This window comes from Petaurus breviceps, unplaced genomic scaffold, assembly GCF_028583685.1.
Source record: "Petaurus breviceps papuanus isolate PSGF00001 unplaced genomic scaffold, PetGlider_PUasm1.0 174, whole genome shotgun sequence".
NCBI classification, from domain to species: Eukaryota; Metazoa; Chordata; class Mammalia; order Diprotodontia; family Petauridae; genus Petaurus; species Petaurus breviceps.
In genome coordinates this window covers 13340328-13352352 of record NW_027185761.1, presented here as the reverse complement: position 1 = coordinate 13352352, position 12025 = coordinate 13340328, and the positions used below count along the sequence as shown (strand labels likewise).

General features: G+C 45.1%; 1 protein-coding gene across 6 annotated transcripts in view; it reads left to right on the top strand.

Annotated features, from left to right (window-relative positions):
* Positions 1-12025, top strand: part of FBLN2 (fibulin 2) — a 211105-nt gene that overhangs the window by 65056 nt on the left and 134024 nt on the right. For all 6 annotated transcript variants that reach the window (XM_069083766.1, XM_069083768.1, XM_069083769.1 and 3 more), the window contains one exon: positions 110-1654. In XM_069083766.1, the coding sequence (XP_068939867.1) occupies positions 244-1654 (1411 nt within the window). In that variant the 5' untranslated portion in view covers positions 110-243. The remainder of the gene's footprint in view (positions 1-109; positions 1655-12025) is intronic.

Here is a 12025-nt window from a genome sequence, read left to right as displayed (position 1 = left end):
TGTGTGTGTGTGTGTGTGTGTGTGTGTGTGTGTGTGTGTGTGTGTGTGTGTGTGTGTGTATGTATGTATGTAGCAGAGTCACTGACAGAGCTTTCTTTCATAAATGCAGGAGTGCAGTGGAGACAAGAAGGATCTGGGAGGCCACAGCTGCTTTGGACCTGAGACGGGCTAGATTTCTGACTGGAGGAGCCCAGGTCAAGTGCCAAGTGCAATTGAGGCATTTCCATTGTTGGAGAGGGGGTGATGGCTCTGCCCAGAGGGCTTCCTTGGTACTGTCTGTCATTAGTCACCTCGCTGCTGCTCCTGTCCAGGGGCTCGGGGGCCCAAAAGGATTGCACGGGTGTGGACTGCAAGCCCTTGGAGAATTGCATCGAGGAGGTGCTAGAGCCAGGAGAATGCTGTGCCTCCTGCCTGCAGCACGGCTGCACCTGTGAGGGTTATCAGTACTATGACTGTGTCAACGTGGGCTTCATGAATGGCAAGGTGCCGGAGGGTCAGTCCTACTTTGTGGACTTTGGAAGCACAGAGTGCTCTTGCCCCAAAGGTGGTGGCAAGATCAGCTGTCAGTTCATGCTTTGCCCGGATCTGCCCCCAAACTGCATTGACGCCGTCATTCCCTCCGATGGCTGCCCGCAGTGTGGACGTATCGGTTGCTTGCACGAGGGTCAGAAGTATGTGGCTGGTCATACTGTCCGCATGCCCCACTGCAAAGTCTGCCACTGCCCAAACTCTGGTGGCGAGCTCATTTGTTACCAGCTCCCAGGCTGTGATGCCTCTGCCTTCCACGTCTCCGGCAACCTCTCTGAGCATGAAGACAATGACCCTGAGAGACACTATGATGACCCCTACAGCTATGACCAGGAGGCTTCAGAAGGAGACGCAGCCCAGGTGGAAGCTGCAACAAAAGGCTGGACGGTTCCAGGAGCCCAGGCTGCCCAGGACCCCAGCAGCCTAGAGACGCTGAAGCTGCAGCATGAGGATACAAACGCTATCGACAACAACACAACCCTTCCGGGATTCACCCAGCTTGTCTCCCCTACCAGGCAGGCAGCTGCGGTGGCTGTGGACCCTAAAGCCCCAAGCCAGTCTAGAACCAGGAGTGTGATGGAACAGAAAGAGAAGGAAGTCATAGAACAAGAAGAAGAGGAGGAGGAGTACATAGAGGAGGAAGAAGAGAGGGGAGATGATGGCTACCTGGAACCCTCCCAGGTACACGAGGTGAATGAAAAAGCCACTGGAGCTGGAAGCATTCAGGAGAAGCCAGAGGAGAGACAGAACTCAAACAATGCTGTAGAATCTGAGGACAGAGCCCAGGAGAGAGGTCAAGAACAAGGAAGGGCAGAACCCGAAGGAAACACCATTCCCAATGTTCAGCCAAACCCCAGAGACAGAGGGAGGGATGGTGAAAGGAGTGCCAGTATTGGATTCCAAGAGGCGATTCCTACAGAAAGAAACATGCCCCAGCGAGCCCAAGGGGGTCGGATGGAAAAGACCGTCCCCAAGGTGAAGTTGACTCCAACCACTCTCCCTCCTGTTGCTCTCCAAGAGGATCCAACTGAGGAGACCCCCAAACAGTCCCAGACTCTCTACCACTATCCACCTCAAGAGAAGGTCGACCCTAACTCCATTCATTCTGACCCTAGAAGCCAGGAAGGTAAGCTTCTTGTATACAGTTATCAGAGTCCCAAAACCCTCAAGACATCCTACCTACCTATCTTTTCAGGAGTGGATGGCTACTTTCTTAGCATTTTCTGTTTTTTGTCCCCCTACTGCTCCTGCCTCCCTCTTCGCTTTCCAGGACCTCTCACCTAATACCCCCATTTCTTTCCCATTCATCTCTCTCTTACTGCCCTCTCCCTTTTGCCTGCTCTCATTCCCTCTTCCCTATGACTCCTTCTCTCCTTCCATTCTCCATCTTCCCACTGCATCTTTTCTTCCATTCCCTCTCTCCTAATGGTATAGTGGAAAGAACCCTGGCTTTGGAGTCAAAAGAGCAGGTTTTGAATCCCAACTCTGCCTTGTAATTACTTTGGGAAACTCATTTAACTTCTCTGGGTCTCATTCCCTCATCTATACAAATTCCTTCTATCCTACTCCCTCTCATTCCCTCTTGCTTCCATCCCTCCTCCTCTCTCTCTTTCCATCTTTCTCTCATTTGTTCCCTTTTTCTCTTCCTACTAAAGCCATCTGTTACCTACTAAATAGGTAACTTAGAACTACTTTATTTAAGAACAGGAAATGATTGTCCTTCGGTGATACCTATTCATCTTTGGAAACAGGGGTGGGGGTGGGATTGATTAGAGGGATGGGTCTTCTAGTGGGATAACTTGTGTCGTAGAGAGGACATTATTCACATATGGAAAGGTTTGGCATTGACTGATCTGCTTTTTAATCAGATAAATAAATTTGCCTCTGCTGAACTAGGAAGAGTAGAGGAAGAGGGAGGAGAGAGAGACGGGGAGGGGAAGGGAGAGGAGAATCAGAGAGAGAGACAGAGAGAGACAGAGACAGAGAGAGAGAGACAGGGAGACAGAGAGAGAGAGAGAGACAGAGAGAGAGAGACAGAGAGAGGGAGAGGGATGGGGAAGGAGAGAGAGATTTGCTAAATTTTGGTCCCAGTATTCTTTTGAACATTTTGTGTCTGGTTCTCCATGCATAGACATATTTAAAGGGACCTGGGTTCGAGTTATGCTTCTGCCTTTATTGACTGTCTAATCATAGCCAAGTCATTTCAGAATGATCTGAGCCACAGCATCCTTGCCAGCAAGATAAACATCATACTCCTCCTCCTACTTACTTGGCAAGATTGTCACGAGGACTCTCATAGAGTTATAGAAATAAGAAGTTTTCATTTCCTGCCTCTTCCTCTTCTTTTTGTGTGTGACAGTTGAATGTAATCTTTATATATTTATTCAATAAATTTTCTATCCTCAACTTAGTTACAACCTCCAAAAACAAACAGTGCATTAAACAAACAATTTAAAAATGGCCCTGCATAATCTGGGAACAGCAGATTATTTATAATTTGTTTCTAAACAAGTGTTTGTTTTCCAAAATGATGACAAAAATATTTTGTTTGTCTCCATGCTCCCTTGTCCTATCACTTTTTCAGTGCATTTTTGTATGTTTTCCGGCTTTTTTTTTTAGCTTTCTAGCGAGCCCTAAATGGGAGTTGATGTCATTGTTTTGTACATCCCATTGTCCCTTGGTACCCTTTCTCACATGTTTTTCTGTTTTTCTTTGTATTCTTCATATTTTCCATTTCTTATAGCACAATCTTACCCTATAACATTCCTACACAATTTGTTCTGCTAGGATTGTTAACAAGCAATATGTCCCCCAAATTAGCTTTTTAAGTAGGGGGAGTGGGGAGGGGAGGGGCAGTGGGAGATGGCTACCTAGCCAGCTGTGAAGTATACCTGGGATGCAGCTGTGGGTGGGGAGAAAGCTTACTAACTGTCCTTTCTAAAGGCTACCATCAGCTTTCAGCATCCTCCAAATCCAATACACTGGTACATATTACATACACAGTGGGGATTCCCACACTGGCTATGACTGGTTATGACTCCTTCAGCTTTTCTAAACATGGGGTTATTTCCAGATTTTTGCAATTATGAATAAAACTGCGATGAATATTTTCATGCTGGTAAGAGATCCTTCCTCCCACCTCTTTTAATAAGATCTATAAAGCATAATCCTAGTAGTGAGATCACTGTGTGACAGTTTTTTAATATTTTTCTTTTTCATACCTGGATCTCCTAATCTCCAAAACTCCCTGATGCTCCTTCCCTCCCTTCCCCAGGGCAAAAGTCCAATCACTGTCCTGTGGATCCATCTGAGGCTGAGAGACATGGAGTGAGGGTTGAGTAGAGGTTCTGGGATTGTTTGTAGGCACTGTGGGAAAAAGCACAGTGGGGAGGGGCAGGCAGGGAAGGTCTGCCAGCTTCCACATCTCTTCTCCGCAGCTCTCCTGTGCTCCCTAAAAGTTCCTCCATGAGACATTCCTCTGACTTAAGGCTCTGAAAGCTATTAAAGCACAAATGTCATCCTGGCATACACATGAAACCATTATCATCCATTTATGGGCAAGTGTAAATTAGTTAATGGGGCATCTTGGCTGAAAGTATGTAGCTGAGGGCAGAGGCAGGAGAGGAGTCTGTTCTGATGAGGAAAAAGGGAAGGGAAATAACTGGAGTATTACAAAAAGCCACAGACACAATTAAGAGACCTGATTTTGCATCTAAGCTCATTGTCTTATTCCCTATGTGACCTTGGGAGAGTCTGTTCACCACTGGGGGTCTCAGTTTCTTTATCTGTGAAATGGGAGGGTTGGCTGAGATGACCTCTAAGTTTCCTTCCGGCTCTAGATCTATGATCCCGTATTCTATGAAGTGAGATATTTGCCCCAGATGATCTCTGAAGTCCCTTTTAGCCTTAATATTGTGATTATCTAACTGAGGAGAATTGCCTGTTGCTGAAGGGAGGGGTCTTGGGTACAAGGTTGCAGCATAAAGGGATTTCAGTGTAGTATAAAGAGGTAGAAATCCAACCTCTGTCGGTAACTTTGGACTTTAGGCTCTAAGCTGCAATTTTCCCATTTGTTAAATGGGATCAAAATACTTGCTCTTCAGGATAGTGGATGGTAGAGTCTGGAGGACCTGGGTTCAAGTCCTGCCTAGCTACGTGACTAAAGGCAGGTGTCTTAACCTTTCAGTGCCTCCAGGCAACTCTAAAGCAGTTATTTGCAGGCCAGTTGCCAATCTGGACAGGAGGAAGAGTTTCCATGCTGGGAGTTCCCTATAGGGATAAAATCACAAGTCTGGACCCTAACCAACAAAAACACTGACATTGCCAATCTGCAATTTGCCTGAAACAATTTGTCTGACATACAGGGTTGTTGAGGCTCAATAAACTGCAAAGTGTTATAAAAATTTGGACTGCTTTCATTTATTTGCAGAAAAGGAGACTGAAAGGCCAGGGATATAAACTGCATAGAAAAGCATTGAAGATAAACTTCTCTAATGACTTGAAACGTTGGCCAGGGATGGGCTCTGAGGATTCGGGACACCCTGCTCCTTCTGGCCTCATTAGCACAGAGAGCTGAGGCTTGACCTAGCAACCTCATAGACCATAGGAGAAAACCATCTTCTTCCTTGCTGCTTGACTAGCTGTGTGGTCATGCATTTCTTCCTTGCTGGTGCACATCGTCCCTGGCTGGGGTCAGTCTGATGTCAGAGGTTTGAGAACACATGCCAAGGGCAGCTCTGTCTCAGGACATGTGATGTTTGTGAGCGGAGAAATCCCAGATCTTGCCTAGAGCCTTTGTCTCTCAAGTCTGTGGTACCAGTGATCCGGACTGGCAAGAGGGCACATTTCCTTCCTGCCCATAGGCTCCTTCTGACAGCTGGTGTAGTGGGGGGGGAGGGTGGCTAACTAGGGCATCCTTCACATACAACAACCTCCTGGCAGGAAATAGCCTTAGAGGTGTCCCCTTCCCCTCTAGGCAAAGATATTCACGTCAATAGCAACTAAGAGGAAAACTCCCCCAAATTCAAAGGATATTCTCTCTTCTGAAAGCTGTGAATTCCCAGTGGAAGGTGTGTTGCATATAGAGGCAACATGATGGTGGATTTAGAGTCAGGAATACCTTGGTTCAAATCCTGGCTCAGGGGCTTACTAGTTTTGTAACCCTAGGCAAATCATTTAACCTCTCTCTGCCTCAGTTTCCAGATCTGTAAAATAAGGGGTTTAGATGTGATGACCTCTAAGGGCCCTCCCATCTCTAGATGTACAGTTCTATGATCTTGGTTCTACCATTTGCTAGCTATGTGACCTTGGGCAACCAGCTTCTCTGGGCTCTGGTTTTTTCATCGTTAAAAATGAAGAGGTAATTTTTAAAGGACTTCTGAGGTTCCTTTCAGATCTAAATGCATGATTCTATAAAAATTCATTTTCAATGCAAGTCTTATAGAGCAAGGAAGCTGTTGAATAGTGTTTGATTAGTTTTTTCTTATGGTTTTATTTCAGCATAGCCACTCATTAAACTGTCTTCTGAGGTGTGGAGGAGTTCAACAGAGGGAAGGCCCATGGGTCTCTTGAAATATTGTTAGTTATTCACTTTGCTTTGCTAAAAGCAAAGGGCCCTAGGAATCTCCAAGAGGATCATTGTGCTGGGATTAGTGCAGGTTTCTCTGCAAATTGAAGTTAACCATTAGCAGACCCTCCATAAAAAAAACTGTCAATTGGTTGATATGATGACTAAACTCAAACTGAAGGGTGACCAGAGTCACAGGATAACTGGAGAATTTGTCAGGAAGGGTCTTTCAAAGGAACTAGGGCTTCTTTGTTTGGAGAAGATTCGGGGAGCACTTACTAAATATGTGGTGGGTTGTCGTGTTGAGGAGGGATTATATTTGTTCATGCCCCTCCAAGGAATCAAAACAGGATAAGTGGGTGGCAGTTACAAAGGAATGATGTCAGGAAAAAACTTGCTAACATTAGACCTATCTCATAATGGAAGGATTTGTCTCAGGGAAGAGTGTGTTCCTCCTCATTGAAAGTACAGAAGCAGAGGTGGCCAGGTAGCACAGCGAGTAAGAGCACCGGCTCCAGTGTCGGGATGACCTGGGGATCGAATCCGGGCTCAGACACTCAGCACCCACCCAGAAACACCCGGCCGTGTAACCTTGAGCAAGTTACTTAACCCCAATTGCTTAGGGGTGGCCAGGTGGCTCGGCGAGTAAGAGCACCAGCTCCAGCGTCGGGATGACCTGGGGATTGAATCCGGGCTCTTAGCACCACACCCAGAAACACCCGGCCGTGTAACCTTGAGCAAGTTACTTAACCCCAATTACTTAGGGGTGGCCAGGTGGCTCAGCAAGTAAGAGCATCGGCTCCAGTGTCGGGATGACCTCGGGATTGAATCCGGGCTCTTAGCACCACACCCAGAAACACCCGGCCGTGTAACCTGGAGCAAGTCGCTTAACCCCGACTGCTTTAAAAAAAAAAAAAAGAAAGTACAGAAGCAGAGATTGAATGACCATGTGTCCAGTGGTGTCCAGTGTGCTCTCTAGAGTATCTTTTCTGCTTGGGGTCGTAATGGACTAAATGGCACCAGATTTGGAAGCAGAGGCCCTTGTGTTCAAATCCCACATCTCCAACTACCTGTGTGATCTTAGGCAAGCCATTTTTCTTGTGGTCTTGGTTTTCTCATGGAAAACAATAGTGGATGGGAGGGTTGAATTTCTATGATTCCTTTCCATATCCTTTGATACCTCTGAGGTCTAAGAAATTGAGAATGCTACAGATGTATCTATGATACTCTCCTTTGATTAAGTCAGGTCCCATGATGAATGATTGGAGAGATTTCATTCTCAAATGCTTATCTGGGAAAGGTGAAGACTTGCCAGATATGAAAGTTGTCTTCTAATGGCTAAAGGATTTTCACCTGGAAACTAGGAATTAGATATGCTCTGTTTGGCCCCAGAGGACAGAGAACCATGTGGCTCTGGGGTCTGAGGGTAGAAGGAATGAGATGTAAGCTCTGTTTAAGAGAGAACTTCTTTCAAACTGAATTGTCTGAACGTGTAAATAAGCTGGCTTATGACAAAGTGAGCCATCCCTCACTGCTGTTGGTCTAACAGAGAAACTCCCGTCACCAATGCCTATTTATCACCAATTTGTAACTCACAGCCTTAGAGAGTCATCTGGGGACACTTTGCCCAGGGTAGCCCAGTCAGTACAGTATATGGTATATGATATATGGTAGTTAGTACATGGTATATAGTATATGGTAAAGGCAGGTTTTGGACCCTCACCTTCCACCTCAAAATCCTGCACTCTTTCTACCAAACCACAGCCTTAGCACTCTTCACTTTTACTTCTGTCCCCTCTATTCATCCCTGAAGTCATGGAATGTTGGAGTTGGAAGGAATCCTTTCTTTGCTCCAAGTGGGAGTGGCTTCCTTTGCACCCTTGATGAATAGCCATTCATTCTTGGTTTGAGCATCTCCATCTATAGGAGGTTACTACCAAGTGAGGTCATTTACTCCCCTGTTGGACATCTCTAATTATTGCCAAGTCTTTGCCTGAGTAGAAATTGTGCCTTTCTGCTCCATTTCCCTGTCCCCCAGCCCCTACCCCCACCAGGTGTAAGTTTTCCTACTCTACCCATTGCTTGTAAGCTCTGCCCCCACAGAATAGGTTCAATCCCTCTTCAATTCAACTCAGTAAGTACCTACTATAGCATTGTGCTACCGTGTTTCCCCGATAATAAGACACTGTCTTATTAATTTTTTTGACAGAAAAACACCAGAGGGCTTATTTTCAGGGGAGGGCTTATTTTAATGAACATTGACAGCAATTTTAATAAACAGGTAAATGTGAACAAAAAAATGTACCTTTATTCAATAATGAATTCAATAAAGAACAGGATGACGCGCTCACTGCTGCAGCTCTGATTGGATGCCGCTCGGAGCGCGGCGTGCGTTTCATGGGGGGGGGACGGTGCATACAGAGGGTACCGTAATGTAGCATGTAGTGCAGGGGATCACCTTCACTATAGTAGCAATCTCAATAGGGCTTATTTTCAGGGGAGGGCTTATTTTAGAGGAATCTTACACAGTAAGGGGAGGGCTTATTTTCGGGATAGGTCTTATTATCGGGGAAACACGGTAGGCCCTAGAGATGCCCCTCCCCCCTCCAAGGAATCATTTCTGCCTTCAAGGACTTTGCATACTACTGAAATGATATACATTCATGTAATACTAGAAAGTTTGTAAAGCGTTTTGCCTACATTATTATCTCATTTGATTCTTATGATTGGTAGATATTACAGATTTTACAGATGAGGAAAATGAAGGAATTCAGACCTTCCTGAGTCTAAGTATATAACTGTCTCTTAAATCACAAGTCTATTATGCTACCCCTGCTACACAGTAGTCCATTGAATACAGAGAGATGGTAATACCCTTCCGCTGCAAAAGGTTTCAAAGCCCAGGTGCTTCCTTTGTTCATCTGCTGTGAAATCGTCAAGCACATGCTGGTCTTTCTCCTCAGGATGCATTCTAGTTTGTGGCTGTTCTTCTCAAAGTAAGTGTGGCACCCAGACTTGGGCACAGTACAGCCCCAGATCTTGTCTGACTGGCTCTAATTCATTTCTACCTGGTCTGCCCATGACCTCGACTTGAGCCCAGTAACTCATAATCATAGTAATCTCATCCCATGTGTGTAGTACTTTACAGGGTACCAAATGTTTTCCTGTGCATTCTCTGCTTTGATAATGAGAAAAGCAGGCTGGTGCCCTGCTTAGGGGACTGGCCTTGAAATCCAGAAGATATAGGTGTGTACTGTGCCATAGAAACCCCTTCATCCTAGAAGCTCACTCCATGCCTGGACTATTTCTTCCATTGGAAGTACACCATGTCCCTGAGACCTCTCCCTCTGATTGACTGCTTCCTCTCAGAACCTTCATTTTTAGTGGGAAGCCCAGGTCAACTGTCTTCATTTCTCTCTTGGCTATACTCCAGCTACCATATTCCCACCCAGAGAACCTTCAGTCCCCACCTTCTACCCTTTCAGCCCCCTTTATGTATAATCTTTCCTCATTAGAATGTAAGTTTCTCAAAGGCAGGCCCTGTCTTTCTATTTGTTTGTATTTTATACTTAGCACAGAGCCTGGACCATATTTAAGTGCTGAATAAATACCCATTGACTTAACTTGACTTGATCTGGGGAGCAGTTATTTTTACTTCTCTGCTACAAATAACTCTCTTAAGACTACAAATTATAGACTAGATGACAATATTCATGGTGGAAGGAATTGCCACATAAGGGAGTTCCCTAAATAGATGAAATCACAGATAAGGCCTCTCCTTCTGCCAAAAAAAAGACACAAAGTTCCTTGGACCTTCACAACACCCTTGTGAGGTCACAGTAGGTCATGTTATCTTCCTTTTATAAATAAGGAAACTGAGGCTCAGAATGGTTGAGTTCACCCAAGTCACATAATTGGTTAAGTAGGAGAGCCAGAACTCCTAACCTCAGGTCTTCTGGCTGTAAATCTAACCCACTTATTATGATACAAATCCAATATGACTGGTCCCAAATCCTTTTGGTAGGCTTTGATTATCCAGGGCCCACTCCAACTATAGCCATAGACAGAGCCCAAAGGGGCAGCATGGATTTGAGGATCAGATTTGGAGAGAAGGAAAAATGAAAATAGAAGAAAATCAACCAAAATTAGAGTCACTGGATGCTTCATTGAGAAGGTCAGTCCAAGTGTCCTTGGCTCCAGGTATGAGAGGGCATGGTGGGGTAGAGCCTTGGTGTAGTTGCCAAAACATGGTCTTTTAATTCCTTGTTTTTATAAGATTATCAATTATCATGAGATATTTCTCTGCCCATTACCCTGGTCCCAGGAAACTTTCCACTCCATTGGGGTTGGGGTTGGGGTTGGGGAGAGAGGGTTCTGATGTTAAAACAGCATGAGTCCCTGGGACCTCGTGCTGTTTTTACTGGGGGTGGGTTGTGTCTCCCTTGAGTGTATCCAGATGTTTTATATAATAGAAACCACATGTCTTGTTCTTTTGGTGGTGAGGTGGGGGCGGCAGGATGGGATAAGACAGGGTTTCTGAGTTAGTATTAAAAAAAGGCTAGTGAAGGCTTCAGCCAGAGCATAAAAGAAAATTGTATTTTGGCCCTGGGGATAAGACAGAGACGAGAAGTTGTAAAATTTACTATGAGGATAGTTCTAGTTGAACACCAGGACACACTGAAAGAGAAGCCAGAGTGATGACAGAAATAAAGGGCTCTGCTGGCATCGGGTAGTAGGGAATGGGGAGACCTGTAAGTGTTTGGGGAGCAAATCTGTGATCATCACAGCCCCCATTCCTCCAGTTTCAGCTGCGAACAAGTGGATTAGAGGGGAGGGAGGGAAGACTTTTGTAATACAATAGAAAGAAAGCAGGATTTGGAGTCTAAAGGATCTGGATTTGAAGCTTGTGTTCATTACTTAGATAATCGTGAGCAAAACAACTTCCCTGGGCCTCAGTTTCTCCTGAGAAAATTGGAAGTTTTAGACTAGATGGTATCTAAGGTCCCTTCCAGTGCTAAATCTTCCTGGAGAGACCAGAGTCCCCGGATTACTGAAAAACCTTAGTTCCCTACTTCCAAAATTATTTTTTCAAACCTCTCCATTGCAGATGATTTACAAGGAAAGAAAAAATATAAGAAAAAAATCTCTTCTCCTTTAAAAATAGCAGATGAGGGGCAGCTAGGTGGTACAGTGAATAGAGCACCGGCTCTGGAGTCAGGATGACCTGAGTTCAGGTCCAGCCTCAGACACTTAACCCTTACTAGCCATGTGACCTTGGGCAACTCACTTAACCCCAATTGCCCTGCCTTCCCCTCTACAAAAAGAAAAAAAAATAGCAGATGAAGCATCTGTGCAGCATGGGGGAGAGAACTCTGAACCTTGAGTCAGGAAAACTCCAGTTCAATCCAGCCTTAGACACTTATTTGTGTGACCCTGGGCAAATCACTTAACTGTTATTTTCCTTAGTTTCCTCAACTGTAAAATGGGGATAATAGCTCCTACCTCTCAGGGTTCTTGTGAGGATCAAATGAGATAACTGTAAGTACCTGGCACATAATAAGCATTATCAATGATGATGATGGTGATGATGATGACAGACTTTGCCCCTACAAAAGACTTGAACCCCACATTCCTATTTCTGATTGAATATAGATTTAGAGCTGGAAGGAGCCATAGAGACATTTAGTCAAACTCTCTCACTTTACAGGTGAGGGAACTGAAGCCCAGAAAGTGCCCAAGGTTACAGAACTAGAAAGTGACAAAGCCAGGTAGGTGTTAAATTTAGGATCCCTGACATCAAATCTGGTGCCCCTCCCACTATGCCCTACTTCTCTGATGCCAAAAATGTTGTATCCAGATGAAAGGGATAGGGTCTGGATTTAGGATTTTCACTAGTACAGAGAACTCCCAGATGGGAAAACCTCCTCTCCT